The following is a 19,013-nucleotide window of genomic DNA, read 5'->3' on the forward strand; positions in this document are numbered from 1 at the left end:
AATTATAAAACAAAATAAGAAAACCGAAATTTGATATATATATACATTTGTGTACTCCTAACTCTTCAAAGAAAACGAACATTGATAGAATTATATTTGACAACAGATCACAATTGAAAACCTTTACCACAATTCTGAGAAACGATTGGAAACGGTCACAGACACGATATTAAAAAAAATCTATGGCTTTTAAGAAACATTTACGTTCGCTTCTTGTTTAACATATTGTGGCCAGTCATAGAAAAGGCTTGTAATAAAAAAAAAGTGTATAAAAAAGACGTTTACCATTGTTTGAAATTTTAAAACTTTATAACACAATGTTTAATGTCTTCTAGAAAAATTTAAAATATACTCTTTGAAACGAATCGAAATCCTAATTTATACCTTACTAAGAAGACCCAAATATTTATCAAATAAATAAAAAAAAGGCAAGCCGTAACCTGAACCAAAGCATATTTTCTTCAAAAATGATTTACCTCGAAACAAGAAGCTCTTCAGGGAATTGGGAGTAAGAAGGCTGGTCCATTCAAAAAATAACAAGGGCTCCATCCAACCTTTAAATTTATCAAAACATATTTGTTGGATTCCAGTTTAGAGTTAAATTTGTGCGGCTTGCAATATTTTCAGTTAAACGAAGAACTTTAATGTTTAGAAAAGAATTGTTTCTTAAAAACTACAAATTTGCACTTAGATACAGAGCTGTGAAAAAATAGACCCGCGAACGAAACATAAATGTAAAGAGTTTTTTCGAATCGTGATCTAAACAAGCGACAAATTGTTTTGGTTTTGCAGCCACGAATGAAATAAGTATTTAAATAATAAATGCCCGAACAACTCGTTGCTTATCACGCATTGTGGGAACATGTGAAATAACATAAAAGTGGCGCCTCTTCCACTGATAAGCATTTTATACTCATGCCTAGGCACACAAATATAAACGTATTATAGCTAAGAGTCCTAATATGTTTGACAAACACATTCACTTTCATAAGAGATAGTCATATCTATGTGGTCACTGGAAATGTTTGTGGCTGCCTAAAGTAACAGAGCAAAATGTTTGATAGTTTTAGCCGCAAAAACTTATCAACTTATTTATAAAAAACAAAATAAAAACAATTTAAAAGAATTAAGTAGTTTGTGGTTAGCGCCAAGGAGCTATAAAAATGCCAGTGGCTGCCTTCAACTTTCACAGTGCGCTGCAGCAGCTCGTGAGGGGAACAACTCTTTCCTAGTTTACCAGGCATATTGAACTCTTGCCCATCAAAATGAATACGGACTTGAAGGCTTTGGAATTGTTGTTCCAGCGACCATTGGAGCCGGTGTTCACCACCCGTGATAATGGCAAGACGGTGCTCGATCTGCCCGAAAGCGTCTATACGGATCGCTATCGCAACAACTCGGAGGAGGTCTCGAATCGCTTCAGTCTGAATGCTGAAACGCGTATACCCGTGCGGGAGCTGGCCAAGAAGCCGAATCTGGGATTCGCATCCAAGTTGGGCCGAAAGAATCAATTCTCCTTGTTCAATACACGGCACAGGGAAATTGCCGGCCAGCTAATCCAATTGTATCTGGATGCGCCCAATTTGCAAGAGTTCGTCGCCCTGGCTGTCTACACCAAGTGAGTGATTGAAGTGATTGAAAAGTATATCGAGTATATGTTCCTATAATTTTGCAGGGATCGAGTCAACCCAGTGCTGTTCCAATACAGTTACGCAGTGGCCATTGCTCATCGTCCGGATACGCGCACCGTGCCCATTCCCAACATTTCGCAGGTCTTCCCAAGCAACTTTATCGAGCCCTCCGTTTTTCAGGTGAGCTAAGCAGCCTCTATTGAGAGCCTGATTAAGGGTAAGAAGTGTGTAACACATAGAAAGCGACATCTCCGAACCTATTAACTATATATATATAGATTGATATATTCTTGATCAATATCAACGGATGACTCGATATAGCCATGTATATCAAAAATAAAATTCTTCAATGCAAATCTTTTTGTTTTTCAAGAAGGCATTTACATACTCTACCACACTTCTTACCTTCAAATACTTCTATGAAATATGGCTTCTTTAGAAATAATTCGTCTTAAATAAAACTTTTCTATCAATGCCTTTCTCAACCTAAGGACTACAAGGTTATATTAATATTCGTCAATATACGATTTATTTGAATTTTTCGAACAGGAAGCGCGCCAGGAGGCTTCGGTAATTGCCAAGAGCGGCAATCGCTCCATTTTGGAGATACCCATCAATTATACGGCCTCCGATCGCGAGGATGAGCAGCGTTTGTCCTATTTCCGTGAGGATATTGGCGTCAACAGCCATCATTGGCATTGGCATTTGGTTTATCCGGCCAGTGGACCCGTGGAGGTGGTCAACAAGGATCGTCGCGGCGAGCTCTTCTACTACATGCACCATCAGCTGATCGCACGCTACAATGTGGAGCGTTTCTGCAATAATCTGAAGCGCGTAGCGCCACTCAATAATCTACGTGACGAGGTGCCCGAAGGCTACTTCCCCAAGATCCTGTCAAGCGTAAACAATCGCACATATCCGGCACGTGTGTCCAGGCAGCTGCTGCGCGACGTGGATCGTCCTGATGGCAATATTGAGATCTCCGAATTGGAACGCTGGCGTGATCGCGTTCTGGCCGCCATCGATCAGGGCTTTGTCGAAGATGTAAGTTAATCGAATTATGAGTTTTGGAAAGCAGGATATTAATATATATATCAAATACAGGCTCAAGGTAAACGCATTCCGTTGGACGAGGTGCGCGGCATCGATATTCTGGGCAACATCGTTGAGGCCTCCAGCACGCTTTCGGTGAACAACCAGTTCTATGGCAATTTACACAATCAGGGCCACACTATCATCTCGTTTGCCCATGATCCCGACAACCGGCACTTGGAGGACTTTGGTGTTATGGGCGATGTGACCACAGCTATGCGCGATCCAATCTTTTACAGATGGCATGGATTCATCGATAGCGTTTTCAACAAGCACAAAGCCCTGCTGCCGGTCTACAATGCCACCCAGCTGGGCTTTGAGGGTGTCAACGTGACCTATGCGGAGGCACGACTGGGCGCTGCCAATGCACGCCCAAATACGCTGCTCACCTATTGGCAAAAATCGAATGCCAATTTGGCTGCCGGCCTGGACTTTGGACCAGTGGAGGATGAAAATATTACAGCCTCCTTCAGGCATCTGCAGAACGCACCCTTTACCTACACGTTCAATGTGACCAATTCGGGCGCCAAACGCACCGGCACCTGCCGCATCTTCATTTGTCCCAAGACCGATGAGCGCAACCAGCCGTTGCGCCTCGAGGAGCAGCGTCTCATGGCCATTGAGATGGACAAGTTTACGGTGGAACGTAAGTAAAGAGCAATAGAAATATAATAGTTCACTATAACCTGCTTTCATTATCAATGGATAAAAGTGAAGGTAAAGTGAATTTGTGCATTGAACAGGTGAAGGGCACAGTAAGAGATTTAAAATCTGAACAACGAGCTGTCTCCCTTTCCGTCAGCTTAGCCGTATCGACCGAGTGTTCGAGGTCAAACAAGCTTTTCTTTGATAGCTTCAACAAAATATGTCCAGACTCTCTATTTCCCTATTCCCTAGCTTATACAAATCCGTCAGTAAACACAAAAGTTATTTAAAAAATATTTTTCGTAGTGTGAAGGGAAAGAACAGGAGCACAGCTTTAACGAGGTTATGAAATTGTATAGATTATAGATTACAGGGTATCTTTAGTCGTCGTCAAATCTTTGACATTTAGCTTGACTTTAATTATCTTTTCTCCACACAGTGGTGCCCGGTGAGAATACCATACGCCGTGAATCGACCGACTCCTCGGTGGCCATACCATTTGAGCGTTCGTTCCGTGCCGTTGGGGCTAGTTATCAGCCCACTGCGGCAGATGAGCTGGCACGTTTCCGTTTCTGCGGCTGCGGTTGGCCGCAGCATCTGCTGCTGCCCAAGGGCAAGCCGGAGGGTATGCAATTCGATTTGTTTGTCATGATTTCGGACTATACCAACGATTCGGTGCAGCAGTTAACCAAGTGAGTGGTTCTGTCAGTATTGAACGACAGCAATTACTAATCAAAAACTTTTACAACACATTCACAACAGCACCCCGAACGATGCCTGCAGCACTGCCTATTCGTTCTGCGGCCTCAAGGATAAACTGTACCCGGATAGACGCACCATGGGCTTCCCCTTCGACAGGCGTCTGCCCAATGATAATCTCAATGAATTTGTGGCCGCCTTCACCAATATGGCCAAGACCGATTTGACAATTAAGTTCAACGATCGCACTGTGGGTTAAAGCCGACACACTTATATATCCATATTATACCTATGCATATCTATTCACATTATATATTCTTTAAAACGCATTAATAAAAGCCGCAACGTTTTGCAATATGCTCAATATTAACCTTGCTTTAAATATAGCATACTTTTATGCACGCTTGCATTGCCCTCGCTGCAGCGCTCAGCTCCTAACGGACCTGTCGAATACACACACACGCGTAGAATATGCCTTTCTCGGTTGCGCTCATAACAGTTTCTATTATATGCCAGCTGAGCTCAGCCCTGCTGAGCTAGTGTTACGCCCATTTCTCTTCGTTTGCATTGGCAACAACGTGACCTTGCATGGAGTCTACTGAGGAAGGCGTATACTACTTATATAGGTTGAAGCTTACGCTGTTAATATAAGTATATCATTCTTATTAACATTATGTAAGCGCAGCTTAGCTACGATCTCTGTTAAGCGGCTATTATGGATGTTAGTATTGCTGTCACTTTCTTGCAGCCTATCTAGCGAAAGGTGCAGGACTGCAGCGCCAGCTTTCTAAGCTTTAAACACTATACATACTCTTGCTAAGGGTATCATTATTTTGTCTCGAAAGGCATATATTCTCTTTATAGTCAAGTGCGTCCGTTGCCATAGAAACGATCGGTAACAAACTAGGTTCTTGTTAGAAGTGTTGTTGAGATGCCTTTACCAAAATGTTAAATTACGTTTACATTGTTACAGTCAACTTTCTATCAATTTAACGATTGGAAATAGTTTCTTGTATATGTCTAAAAGGGTAGTTAATCATCGGCGACTGTCAGCACTTCTAAGTATAAGCTCCCAGGCCTGTAGCTTGTATTAAAACCTCCCAGGCTGGCAATCAGTTTTATTTACCCCATATTCTTAGGCAATTATGTATATATATATTTTCTACAATAATCAAAGACGCAGCCTGGTAAATATTTGCCTTGAATTATTTAATGATATTTATATCAATGCTGATTCTTGGCCAGAAACACAAATATAGCCAGCACAAGCACACACGTGCACGCACACACTACCGTCCACACAAACACATACAAAGCCATAGTAGCACGCCCACTAAATGGTGGGTGGATAGACGTTTAGGCAGGACAAAGCAGAGCAGGGCAAGGCTAATCCTATTAGACTTCAAAGCCGTTTCGCTCAACAAACTTTCGCATTGGCCGTGGTCCAGACACGCTGCCCGCCCCCGTTCTCCGTCGCCGTCCGGCCACCTCGACGCTTTTCTTTTCTATTTCTTACTAGTTGCTGTTATTGTTGCAATATAGTTTCTGGCAAACCGCTGCACGTGTTGCGCTTATTAACTTTCTTTTCAGCCTGCCACACGGCGATTGCCACAATTAATGCTGCATACTGCGAGGCGTCCAAGTTTTGAGTGACTCGGAAATCTACAAGGTAAACTTTGGCTTGTAACTGGACATCCGTTGGATTTGGGGAACGACACACTAACACATAACAACATACAGCTGTCGATGATAAGAGAACAAATTTATTTTTAAAAGCTTTTGGCAAACATTTTAGCTTATACCTCAACTGGCCAAGCAAGACAAGTTAAGTGCAAGGACTTAAGAAAAAAAAGCTTTGATGTTGAATGCGTTATACGTACCACAGCTTAAATATTTTGAACATAAAATTTTTATAACTAAACAGGAAACGTATAAAATTTGAATTTGTTAGACTTCAAAAAAGCCTGTTCAATTGATTCAAACTCAAAAGGTTTTGATACTCTCAACATTAAACAGAGTGACATCTTTATATACCAACATCTACGCTTAACGTTGGATTTGAAGATGGCTTCCTCCCGCCTTCATATCATAATATTTTTACATTTCATATGAAAACTTTTTGCATTACTTAAGTTGAACCAGTTTTTTAGTCTTAAGCGCATTTTTCGAATAATTTACAGCTGTTTACATTGTAAACAATTCACTAGGATTTGCTGCTGCTTCTATTCCACATCCCACAAAATCAGCAAGAATTTAAAACACAATTAAATATGTGAATTTAAAAACTTCTGTCCATCGTAAAAAATGTGCACAAAATTCTTTAAAATTTTTGAAAAAGGTATGTGCTCTTAGATTAAAAATTATCTGCAGTCATCTCTAGCCAAAGCTACTCTGCATAAAAATAGAACTCATAAATTTCAACTTAAAATTTTCATTTTTCTTTCATACTGACATATATTATTACCCTGGTATTTTTTTGCAATCCAAAGTCCGCGCTTACACACAATTTATTTATGTAAAAAAAAATTTAATAAATAGACAAATAGAAAAGAAAACAGGAAGGCATTTCATGTGGGCACATTGAAAAATACTTGAATTCATTTTGTTAGCCCAAGGCCAATTTCTGGGGGCTGCCAATTTGGCATAACTTGGCCAACTTTATATAAGTAGTAGCTGAGGGCCGGTAGAGGTCCTCTTTTATCCCCATGTGTTGGGGTATTTGTTATTTTATTTATTTTATTTTTTCGCCCTGCTCTGTTATTTGCGTTGGGCATTAATGTTGCCTACGTGCCGCGGCTGTCCTATTTGATTTTGATTTGATTTTATTTGACTTGGCTTTGCTTTACTTTACTTTACTTTGCCTTACTTTGCCTTACTTTCGGTTTTGTTTATGCAAAAATATTTGGCAACTTTAAGCCAGGGCTCTGGCAAAATGTATTTTAAGTGCTCGCACAGAGATTTCTTGCACGCATATGTGCAACTTTCGGGTCCGGGAGCCCAGAAAATCGTAATAAATATTAAAGAGAATTTCCATTTGCTGTTTGTGTAAACAAACTTACGAAATGTTTACTTTATAATCTTTACACACAAACTTAAAGATAATTAAATGCAGATAAAATTGCTGTTCAAGCATCCTTCATTATTAATTCACAAAAAAAAAAAAAAAATATATATATATATATATATATATATGTAGAGCTTGTGTCTGCTGTTTAATTGAAAGCCTGTCGGCGATATTGTTGCACACAATTTCATGTTTAATTTCTGTGTAAATTTTCATTAAATCATTTTCACATACTGTATGCACACAAATGAAATTAAAAGCAAGTCTGACAGGCTGCTCAAATTGCCCAGAGCCTATTAAAAAGTCAATCAAAAATATAAACACAAATGCGTTGGCAAAACAAGAAATGCACCAAGCCATAGAATACTTGACTAAGGAATACTCTTTGCTCAGGATTATAGCTCTATTAATCAACAGTTAATAGTTTCTACCAATATGCTAAAATATGCGTGTGCAAAAACTAGTTAAAAACTATGTGTAATGAACAGATATTCTTGTTTCTATTGAATACAAATTAAAACTAAAAAAAAAATTTGCTTGCCTTTACAATAATTTAGATGGACAGAGAAAGTATTTCTACAAACTGTGGCTGCCCGTAGAAGTGCTTAAATGCATCTCACTATATTTTTATTAATAATAAATTTTAAAAATATGTACACCCCTTGAAGACAATTCCTATTTGCAGATATGTGAAAATAGAGCAGCTCGAAAATGCAAAATTTTTTGAAAATATCTCTGGAAACAAAAGATTTTGCCATATAAAATCCTACTATTCCTCTTTTATAGTAGCTATTTTATGTAGTTGATACGACTTTACAAGTATGTAGGGAGCATAGGGAAACTTAAGAATGCTGAATTTGGGGTATCTTAATATCTTGATGAACAAAAACGTTTTTGTTTTTTACAAGAACCTACTTTTACAGCGATCGTTACTATGGCAGCTATATGATATCTTGCTCCGATCCAGCCGGTTCGGACATTTGAACTCCCTGAAAAAATAGCTTTAAAAGTGGAAACTAGACTAGTTCTCATAGAAACAGGCAGACGGACATGACAACATCAACTCGACAGTTCATGCTGATCTAGAATATATATATACTTTATGTGGTCGGAGATGTCTTCTTCTATGCGTTACACCTCTCATGACAAAATTATAATACCCTCTACAAGGGTGTACTTATTTCCACTAAAAAGTATGGAATACCAAACTTTGGGTCGCTAGTTCTTACAGTCACTGAGCTCGTACAGAACCCCACATAAACAATTTATATAGTTAGAAAAACATTGTACATTCGGCTCACAATTGCACAATTTAATGACACCCATTCATTAAATGAGCAGCTACTATATGTATGTAGATCCTATCTGTATAAGATTTTACACATGTTTAGATTAAACTATAAGAAGACCTTGCAAGTGCATTGAAAATTATTGAAAGTAAGACCGAAACAGCTGCGAGTGGTGTTTGCAAATTTGTGCCTAAATTTAGAATTGATTATTTGGTAATTTGGCCAAAAGTCGAAATGTTTTGTTCGTCTATTTGGCGAATGCTCACACGCCTTGAGAAGCTGAACCAGAAACATGTGCCGATGATGACTTAGGATTTATGTACTACGTACAAATTTATGGCTATGGGGACATGAGCAACTGGTTGCGGCAGCTATTTGTGCTATTTTTGCCCACGCTTCAGGCCGTAAACATAGGCCGTGTGTCCCCCCAGTACATATGTTATATATACTATGCTATTTTAATAATATGGCCAAGTTCATTCGCTGCCTAATTGCGCATAAGCCTAACCGAAGAGATGGGGGCACCAGAAGAACCAGCGAAGAAGAGTCGACTCTTGTAAACGCATTCAGGCGCGCTCAGTGACTAGATAATATGCGTAGTCAATTTGAATCACACGTACATAACGTTCTACTCACAGACACACACACACACTCATACACGGAGAGGCATTGGCAGGTTTATGTATTGGCAATCGGTAATGCGAAGCATTTTACGGTTTTATGGCCAGCCTTAATGATTGCAGCATTTTTGCACAACAAAGCGATTCCGATAGCAGACTGAAGCAGCAATGGCAAGGGCAATAGCTGAGCATAACAGAAAAATACACATACCTTTACTTGTACCGTAAAAGAGGCTATGCCAGACCAAAGTTATGATATAAGTAGATTTTGAATATATAAAAACATGTTACAAATAAGCTGCTTGTGTTTACATGATATTATTTAACATACAACTGTTATGCAGCTTGTTAACATTTCGCTGTCAAATTAATAGTATTAGCATATACAACTGTTAATCGGAGTCTCTGTTTTTTATTTATCTAATGCTGGGTATGTTCAAGTCGTGCTGCTGTTATTAGTTATTCCTACTTGTTCTATCATGAACATGCTAATTGTTTGCAATTATGCTTTAAGCTGGCTTCACATTACAATACGCCATAAAGTATGGCATAGATGAGAGAAATCGAAATGGAACAGACCATTAAATAAGCACGTTTCAGGACAGTGCTTGTATGCCATTCAAACTGCAGCTATATCCTGCTCAAGGACCTGTTGTAGTTGAAGCAACAGCAAAAACATGACGAAGGCCACTCAACATGCCGCAAATGTTAAATTGAAGGCCACTAACAGCTGCGCCAACTACTCTTAATGTAGATTAATATGCTAGTAAATAACAGAAAATGTTAATACCTTTGAATTAGTTAAGAAATAAGTTCGCTAATGACATATTTATGCACATAAATACATATTTTTTAATTTGACAACAACGGGCAGACCTGTCGCTGGGGAATGCATTTTTATTTTTGCTTGTACAATTTTTAAATATTGTTTTAAGCCATTCACATTTTTAATTTCTTCTGCTCTGTTTTTTTATAGTATATTGAATGTTTACTCAGCATGTCCACGCGTTTTCAACTTTTACCTTTCGGCTGTTAATATTGAAATTAATTGGTAATAAACGAGCATCGCCTGTTTATATTCGTCAGGCAGCGTCATGGCCTCGCTTTTGTTTATCGCCTCTCTGCCATTGATTCCAACACATGCCAAGCAAAAATTAAAATTGAAAATCACCTTTATCTGCCGTTTTTTGCAATCAGATATGAGAATGAAAAAAATCCAAGCACCTGTGTTATTTTAGCGCCAATATGCGATATGCTTTATGCACACACGACGCAACGAGTATAAATAAATAAATAAACTACTACAATAACAAACATTGAATTCTCTGGCCCACAACGAAATGTAATCGAAATAAAAAAATACTACCCCAGATCTACTCTAGGTTTATTTGCGAGTCTGCAGAGTCTGTCTTTTTAACATAAACAAACTATTTATACAATTGATTAACTTAAGTTTTTGGATCAATGAACTGTCAAATCTTGTGGAGAAACAATTTAACTTAAACAATTTTGTAAAAAAGAAATAGTATTTTTCACAATGAACTGCAAACTTTAGTTTACATAGGCAGCAACATATGTTCTTCTATGTAATTTAACAGAACAAAGTAATTGATAATCTTATTTACAAATGCATCAATATTGATTAAAAAATAGACCAAATGTCATTTGTTGATCGTTTACCAGCCTGTTAAGACTTCTTGTTTCTGTTAAATCACAAAACTTATACATTTGTAATTCTATTACAAGGCTGAGCTGCATTTACGAGTCCTTTATTTCAGAATCGTTATTTATAAAATGTTATTTATTTACTTAATCGATTAGTTTATAAGACCCTAACGTCTTAGCCCTGTTATTAAGTTAACAGAGTATTTAACAGCAAAGACGCTAACAGTTTCGTGTAACTACTACTGCTAAAATGTCCTCTAAGCTTAAAGGTTTTTATATTTGTTAAACAGTTGCACATTAAATATAACATATTACGCCCTCAACACGTACCCCCATCTGACATTTAAAGGCCCAGAGGCACATTGAAGCTTTATCCGTGTTACACACAATGCGCATAGAATTACAGTAATTCAAGGCAGAGACAAGCTAAAAATATTTTATATATACAAACATATGTGTGGGCAGAAGTGTTTGTGTGTGTATTTATGTCTGCATATGTAAAGTGAAGGCTTGTGTGTGGTTGGGTGGGTGTGTGTGTGTATTCTGCACTTTTGGCTCGTTGCAACGAGGAAAATGGGAAATGCAAAAACAAAGCGTTTTCCAAGGCAGACGCACAGCTGTCATTATAAAGTTTTACCGTGTGTGCAAAATAAATATATAAAAAACAATTTAGTTGCTCCAGTCGGAAGTATAAGACTAGGAGATACCCTAATCCCAGAGTTGAGAGAACTTTAACTTACTTTTTAACTTAGCTCTAAAAAATTTCGAGTAATTACCCATTCTCGATTCTTATCGATAATATGATAATGGGAGAAGATATCTAAAAGCACGATTAGCTTGCATTGCTTATGAAATATGAGAATAAACACTTTAAATTTCAAGTCTCTAGCTTTTGCAGTCTTTGAGAAATGGCTCAGTTCGACTCAGCTCTTCGTCCTGTTCAAGTATATATATACTTTATGAGTGAGAAGATGCTTCCTTCCGCCTGCTACATACATTTGCACAAAAATGTTATACGCATTTTCGCCCTTTTTTAGGATACAAAAATATGCAAATATATGCAAATATATTTTAATTTAAGGAAAGTGCAAGGTAGTACTTAACCACAAACAGTTAAATACTTTGCGACCCACTAATTTAATTAAAACGCATAAAAACTGTAAGTCTTGAAACCAGTTCAAACTGAAACGAAGCGTCTAACTGAAACATGTGAACTCATATCAAAAGTGTTCCGAATTTAAAGTCAAGCAGCAGAACAAATTCACAGTTCACAAAATTGCAAGTGATGCGTAAATAGACAATTCTTAAGAAGTAGAAAGTAGAAGTAGAACTAGAAAGAGAGTCCATATATATACATAAGTAAAATATCGCAAAATTATTATGCTGAATCTACGTCGCACATTAACATCTATCAATCCGTACGAGGTGCAGACCCTAAGTGGCCGGCTCCTGAATCGCCAATGTCTCAATCAAAAGGTCAAGGCTGTCGCTCAACAATTGGTGTGGAACTCTCAGCTACAGGATTGCAATGCATTTCGCAACTGTTGGCAATTTTATGCCAATGGCCAGAAGCCCGTTTCATTTGTTGAGCAGCAGCGACGCAAGATGGCAAATCGTGGGTTTGTCGATCGCATCAAGAATCCGAATGCAGCCAAATTTTTGCAGCTATTTGCAACGTCCGAGTTAAGGGTCCAAGGTTCTAATGTCTATGATCAGATGTACGATGAGTTCGTGAGCTGTTTCAAAAGCCCACAGCCAGGACCGTGCCCAACTAAAAAAATTAAACGTCATCTTCCACGTAAAAGTGTGAAAGTTGTAACAGCCGCAAGGCCTGCAACGCGAAATGAGGGCAAGAAGTTGAAGCCAATATTTAAAATAAATCCAGCTCTTTTGCCCCAGACATCAAAGGAAACTGTACCGGATAAGCGTAGAATTCGCTTTAAAGTAGATAATATTCGTAAGAAACCAGGAATTATTTATAAAAGTTGGATTTCAACTGTGGGTACTTCTGCTGATACATCCAGAGACGATTCACTTGAAATGGAAACAATAGAGATACCACTCGAGGAGATACAAAAACATGAAAAACCCGAGGGTCCAAAAACTGATGCAAAACCCGACGAGTTACAACAAAGTGTGAAACAGGAGGGCTTGAAAGCCAATGTACGAATCGCGGAGTTACTGCAAAGTGGGAAGCCCGAGGGCTTAAAAGCTAATATAGGACCCGCGAAGTTACAAACCAATGTAAAGCCCCAGGGATTAAAAGCTAATGTACGGCCCGAGGAGTTACCACAAAGTGTGAAACCCGCGGGCTTAAAAGCTAATATACGAATCGCGGAGTTACAACAGAGTGTGAAGCCCGAGGGCTTAAAAGCTTATGTAGGACCCGCGAAGTTACAAACCAATGTAAAGCCCCAGGAATTAAAAGCTAATGTACGACCCGAGGAGTTACAAGAAAGTGTGAAACCCGAGGGCTTAAATGTAGGGTTCGCTGAGTTACAACCCAATGTAAAACCCCAGGGATTAAAACGTAATGTAAAACCCAAGCAATTAAAACATAATGTAAAAAGCGTAAAGACAAAACATAATGTAAGCTTCGAAAAGAAACTTCCGGAAAACTCAATCCCAGAAACACCAGAGCCATTAAAACCTCCACGAACCTCCAGTGTACCGAATATTTTAGAGAAAGATTTAACAAATATTTTAGAGAATGAAGCGCAAAGAACACAAAAGGAGATCGAATTGGCTGAAATAGCAATGCTAGAGGAACTAGCAAGGAAACGAAGAAAAAGACTAGCAAGAGCGCATTCAGAGCCCAATTTAAAATCGCACAGTTTTAAACATCATAAACACCATGCCAAGAGAAAGAAAACCTTTGTAAGTCTTCGAAGAACAGATACTTTGAAAATGTCTAGCAATGGCAGTAGTGCTCGTAGCACATATACCAGGAATATGTTGAACTTTCAAAAACAGTCCAGATTACAAGACCTATTGAAATTTCGATTGTCCACTACACCAATAAGATACAGTTCACAGTCAATTGCATCGCGCAAGTCGTATGGAAGAGGCTCAACCATGTCCAGACCCTCAGTCAGGTACAGAGCCTCACTCAGGAACAGAGCCTCAGCCATGTCCACATCCTCCGGCCCAGCACCTACCCCAGCCGCACGCGCTGGCCCAGCACCTACCCCAGCCGCACGCGCTGGCCCAGCACCTACCCCAGCCGCAGGCGCTGGCCCAACACCTACCCCAGCCGCACGCGCTGGCCCTACCAATGCCTCAGACACTGTCTCAAAACACCCCCCTAGCCAGATGCCGCTACCGCTGCCAATAGTACATGGGCCAATTAAGAAGAAAAAACAGAGATCTTCCATACCCTCAATTAAGCCAACCATCTACATAAGTAAAAAAAACCGAAAAATTAAAGAATCGTCACTCGACACAATACTGAAACACAAATTTGCAAGTCTATACTTGAAAAAATTTGGCTCAGATCCGTTGCCGATGGATATGACGTCCATTACTTCGATTGATTCTGTTGCAAAGCCCGTAGAAAACGATTGGGGTTTTATGAAGCTGCCTAAACTGCCATCGAGCATTTTTTGGAAACTATCTTCGTCTTTTCATGAACCGTCGTACGAAATATTTGAGAACTTCTTAAACAAACATCCACCGATTGACGTTGAACAGCACAGTTCATGATTTTATGACCAATAATAATATTAACTTTGATATGTTTGATACATTTCCCAGAAACTGGCCACTTCCCTTTGAATCAAAGCTTGTACGACGCATGCGCAGCGAAAAACGCAAATGTTTAATCTTGCCAAAAACATCCAGAAAAACTAAAAAGACGGAAAAAACAAGGCGGAAGAGAGTATATCAAGAGCCAAAAACGGAACCAGAACTTCTTAAGGTACCCAGCTGTGAGATATGTCGCAACTTCAACCAAACCGAGCCCGATCAACCATACATGATTGAAATGAAAAAGCGACAGGCATGCGACGAGCTCAAGCGATATTATAGACAAAGATTAATGGCACAGTCCCCAAACCCATGTGCGCCCGAGAACCCATGTGTTCATTTTGGTTCTCAGCCGAAACTAAATGATATGGAAGAGAAACTGCGACAATTCCGCGACGAACTCAAGAGATATAGACGGAGATCACCACATTATAGTCGACGATTATCAACATCAAGCTCACAAATGGCTAGCGACTGTTCACCCCAGAAACCTTGCGTTCATTTTGGTGCCCAAACGGAACCAAGCAGCAGGCACAAGCAGGCTGAATCGCTGCGACCATCACAGGTTCATTTGAACTGGCAACCAAAGCAGATCGGAATGCACAAGCAAAAGCAAACAATGCGGCAAAAACTGGTTGAGTGTTACAAGATGCTATGCGATTGTGAAACGCTTTTAGATAAGAAACTAAAACAGATTAAAGATGACAAGCGTTGTCTTTAAACTCTAATCCGTACTGTGTTTGAACTAATTCGTTTAGCAAAACGAACTAGTTTAAGCACAGCACAGATTATTGGTTGAGGATCGCAGCAGTCTTTTATTTTATAGAAATTAGTTTTAAATCCAGAAAGAAAAATAAAAACGTTTTTTTTAAGTACATGTTAAGTTCCGAATTCTTATTGCAGTTGAGCTAACCAAAGCGAGGTTAAGATTATATATTTTATGCCAATCAAAATGACAGGCATTTGTGAACAACCTATAAATGTAAACACATCTAATTAACTTTTCTTTTCTTTTTTTTAATAAAAATAACATCATAAAAAAATTCGTTAGTTTAAATTGCAAGTGCAACAACACCTGATAGATGAACGCATTGCAGAGACCGAATAGTCTGAGCGTTCCCGTCAAGACCGATCGCTTTGGTGTCCAGCCATTGCTGTTGAATCGGGAATGTTTGGTTAAGAAAATCGAGATCTTATCGCCCCTGATCGAAAAACTACATTGGAGAAGTAATAATCAACTGTTTTGTGCCTATTGGAGCTACCTGGCCGACAGCTACAAGAGGCAACAACAGGATATACTCCAACGAATCGAGCAAAATGCGGAGTTTTTGAAAAATATTGAAAATAAACGGACAGAATCCTTTTGGAAATTTCTGGTACCCCGTAACAGGCGTACTGGCAATGAACTTATTTTAAACGATGTAGCCGCTAAAAAAGCTGAAAATACCATCTATGAGGAATTTATGGAATGCTTTAATCATACCGGCACCCCAGTGAAGTCTCGCAAACGACGATCAGAGTCTTTGTTATTAACTTGGAGACGCGAGAAAGTTAAGGCTTTAGATGCGCTCAAAGCAACTAAAAATCCATACGATATTGAGCAAATCCAGCAGAAATTAAAGCGTTTAGAGCAGTTGGAGGAGCGACTGAATCCAACTCAACCCTATCCCGAGAGGCTGTATAAACAAAAGAAAAAGTACGAGCAAGTGCCAAAGATTCCACGCCCAGCGAATTGGGCAATTGAGTCTATAAGGCCTCAAAAATCTTCAATTAGCAGATATAAAAAGAAATCTACAAAACAAATACAAATAGAAAGAAAAACACCCGAAGACGAAATTGATAGTCCAACGTTGAAGGAAACAATTGAAAAGGAACCAGAAAGCCGACATTCTTCGTTGAATACCAAACAGCAAAGAACAGCTATTAAAGAAGAACAACTGATGAAAATACCCTCGTTTAGTAAAAACTTGCACGAATCTAATAAATATGAAATTGATCAAATAGATGTCCTTCAAATAGAAGTCATTGAAGATGTCCAAAGCTATGAAGCGGAACCAAATAAAGTTAACTATCATTTACCTAGATCAAAGCAGAAAGCTAAACACATAAGAAAAGTAAGGCAACCATCGAAGATTGATGATCTTCAGTCAAATGAGACTAAAAGAAGACTAACACAGAGTGCCATTAGTCTTTTTACATTCAAGCCGAAAACAAAACGTAAAAAAAAAATTGATGAAAGAGCAAAGTTGAAGAAACATGAAAAGAAAGAGACGGAAGAAAAACTGAAAGATATTCACGTCTACATAGCTGAACAGAAACGCAAGCGTACGCCCAAATATCTAAGAAAAGTGCATAAAAGCTTGGAGCAGAAAACGGAAAAACTACCCACCGATGAAAATGACTCCAAAAAGGACGATGAAAATGAATCCCAAAAGTTGAAAAGAACTGAGGCAAGTCTATTAGCAATTAAACGATTTACAGAGGAACTAGAAACAATGTCCAAGCGTAAAATTCCTGAAGTAGAACAGAAAGAAGAGAGCCAACGTAATGAAAATGACAGAGTAAAGGTAAATGAAGAGAATGTGAATAAAAAGAATGAAGAAAGAGTTAATAGTTCAGAACATACACCAAACACAGATAAATCTATCCAATTCGTTGACCGAAAAAGGAGGCGAACAGCATCGGAAAAACGCTCGTTAAAGACGATTAAAGAAGAACCAAGGAAAGGTTCAATGTCATTGAAAGCCATCTCAAGGACCTTGCCCTCAAAGCCCAAATTGCCAGCAAAGCTATCATATTACATTTCACAGCAGAAGCTGCCGAAAACCAAAATACCACTTCGCTGCAGCACGGAAGATACCTTAAGAGGAACGTTTGAATCAAATAAAAGTGGCAGCAGCAAAATAACGTACGAAGGCGAAGCTGAAGACTTGAGAATGCCATTAAGCAATTTAAGATTGTATACCATTGATAAAGGTATTGTGTATACTAATCCGTATGAGGAGCGGCCACAATATGGTGGTATACTGAGAATTATAGAACAGCCACAAATGAAAGTCTCTTTGACGCCATCAACTACGACGGCCAAGACAATGCATCGTACCTCAAGACATAAGCTATGCGAAAACAGATCCACGCTCAGGATTGCTCGTCACAAACGTCTGACCAAGACCCATATTCCAAGTATGTCGCTCCAAGTAATGGAAACAGATGACAGAAAGAGTCCACTGTTGTTGTCCGATCTGGTAGCCAATACACAAAAATCTCAAAGCCTGTACAATCTGCTGCAGCAGTTAAATCCAGTGGTGGACAGTGATAAAGCACAGCCCCAGAAGAACGAAAAAGAAGCAGACCCTTTGCCTAAGCCTATGCCTATGCCTATGACTGTACCTGTGCCCAAGCCAAAGAAGCCAAAGAAGGTTGAAATCAAAGTTATTAAGACGCCGCCTGTGGAATCGCCAAAGCCCCCCCACACCTGCATTGCGTGCAGGATTTGCGCTCAGCTAAGAAAACGTCCGCCGTTGCCAAAGCATCCCTATATGGAGCAGATAGAACGACAGCTCAAGACCCTTGAACTGCGCTCCTACTATGCGCAAATGATGCTAAGCAACTGTCTGCGGGAGAAGCAGTGCCAGAAGCGCCAGCATCTGGAAAACGAGCTCAATTTGTGTCCCATTTAACGGGGAACTCTAGAAATTGACCAAATACCAAAAGTGCCAGCGGCCTTTTGCGGTTAAGTCAAGTTCTAAAGTTTCCAGCTAAAACATTTCGAATTAGAGAGTAATTGATCGGCCGTTTGACAGTTCATTTCCCTTGCAAATTGTGCTTAAGTTTTATATTCATAATTTAAGCTAATTTTACCAGAGATTTTGACTGTCAAAGAGCTGAGCTTTCAATTTACACAATCGCGACGAAAATTTCAAATATTCTGTGCAAATTTGTGTCTGTAATAGTAAGTGTGAAAGTATGTTGTCCATGTAAGAAATCATTATGTTGTGCAAAAATACTATTTCTTATAATTGCCAATAGTATTGACTTTTAATTGGGTACGTAAGACTTCAATTTTTCTATAACTATATATTATTCTTTAATTACTTGTCTGCATTGATATTCTATCGACAGTCTTCAGCATCTATATACTATCGATAGTTGTCATCATCGATAAACTATCGATAGTTGTCCGCATCGATATTCAATCAATAATTTGGAATGTAGGAAGCTTTTAAATCTTCTAAAAAATGGCCTCTGTCTGAAGAAACTCTCTACTTAAAAGAGTAGAGAGAGAGAGCAAATTTAGAACTCTCTTTTAATATATCTGGTTACTGCTCAAACAACAAACCAAATCAAAAACCACTTAGAGTGCTTTAGTCGGAAGTGAACCTTCTTCTGCCAACACCAAATGAGGCTCGCCCCTGTTGGGGGGATATTTATTTATTTGTGTACCTATTCGATAATAGAAGCTACATGTCTTGGCAATGGGGCAAGGTAAAATTGTCATACTGCGCGGGAACCTACGTTCAAAATTTCAAGTAGCTCTTATAGGCAAGTAACAAGTATTCAGTAG

At 38.9% G+C, this 19,013-nt stretch overlaps 2 protein-coding genes and 1 long non-coding RNA gene across 4 annotated transcripts; 2 read left to right on the forward strand and 1 right to left on the reverse strand.

The window, feature by feature from the left end:
- The first annotated feature begins 1,214 nt into the window (after nucleotides 1-1,214).
- LOC115764983 (phenoloxidase 2) lies at nucleotides 1,215-4,415 on the forward strand. Its single transcript, XM_030708314.1, has 6 exons — nucleotides 1,215-1,618; nucleotides 1,676-1,811; nucleotides 2,181-2,675; nucleotides 2,736-3,369; nucleotides 3,808-4,060; nucleotides 4,131-4,415. The coding sequence occupies exons 1-6, from the start codon at nucleotides 1,266-1,268 to the stop codon at nucleotides 4,324-4,326; spliced, it is 2,067 nt and encodes a 688-aa protein (XP_030564174.1). The 5' UTR covers nucleotides 1,215-1,265; the 3' UTR covers nucleotides 4,327-4,415.
- An 846-nt stretch (nucleotides 4,416-5,261) lies between these two features.
- On the reverse strand, nucleotides 5,262-6,035 carry LOC115764990. Its single transcript, XR_004018066.1, has 2 exons — nucleotides 5,948-6,035; nucleotides 5,262-5,807 (listed from the first exon to the last, which is right to left on the reverse strand). It is a non-coding gene; the product is annotated as an uncharacterized LOC115764990 (long non-coding RNA).
- Nucleotides 6,036-15,348: 9,313 nt separating this feature from the next.
- On the forward strand, nucleotides 15,349-18,459 carry LOC115764967 (eukaryotic translation initiation factor 3 subunit A). 2 transcript variants are annotated; one of them, XM_030708295.1, is made up of 2 exons: nucleotides 15,349-15,431; nucleotides 15,501-18,459. In XM_030708295.1, the coding sequence occupies exon 2, from the start codon at nucleotides 15,532-15,534 to the stop codon at nucleotides 18,127-18,129; it is 2,598 nt and encodes an 865-aa protein (XP_030564155.1). In that variant the 5' UTR covers nucleotides 15,349-15,431; nucleotides 15,501-15,531; the 3' UTR covers nucleotides 18,130-18,459. The 2 variants fall into 2 exon arrangements, with proteins under 2 accessions (XP_030564155.1, XP_030564162.1); XM_030708302.1 differs by lacking the exon at nucleotides 15,349-15,431 and having other exon boundaries at nucleotides 15,517-17,016; nucleotides 17,087-17,162.
- Nucleotides 18,460-19,013: the final 554 nt, after the last annotated feature.

This window comes from Drosophila novamexicana, unplaced genomic scaffold (genome assembly GCF_003285875.2).
Source record: "Drosophila novamexicana strain 15010-1031.04,08,12 unplaced genomic scaffold, DnovRS2.1 tig00000008-arrow-pilon, whole genome shotgun sequence".
Classification (NCBI taxonomy): Eukaryota; Metazoa; Arthropoda; class Insecta; order Diptera; family Drosophilidae; genus Drosophila; species Drosophila novamexicana.

Bases quoted from the DNA above. Each gene is read 5' to 3' on its own strand.
- LOC115764983 (XM_030708314.1), top strand. From the start codon at position 1,266: ATGAATACGGACTTGAAGGCTTTGGAATTGTTGTTCCAGCGACCATTG. The intron at 2,676-2,735 runs GTAAGTTAATCG...TATCAAATACAG, and splicing joins ATCAGGGCTTTGTCGAAGAT to GCTCAAGGTAAACGCATTCC. The intron at 4,061-4,130 runs GTGAGTGGTTCT...CATTCACAACAG, and splicing joins TCGGTGCAGCAGTTAACCAA to CACCCCGAACGATGCCTGCA.
- LOC115764967 (XM_030708295.1), top strand. From the start codon at position 15,532: ATGAACGCATTGCAGAGACCGAATAGTCTGAGCGTTCCCGTCAAGACC.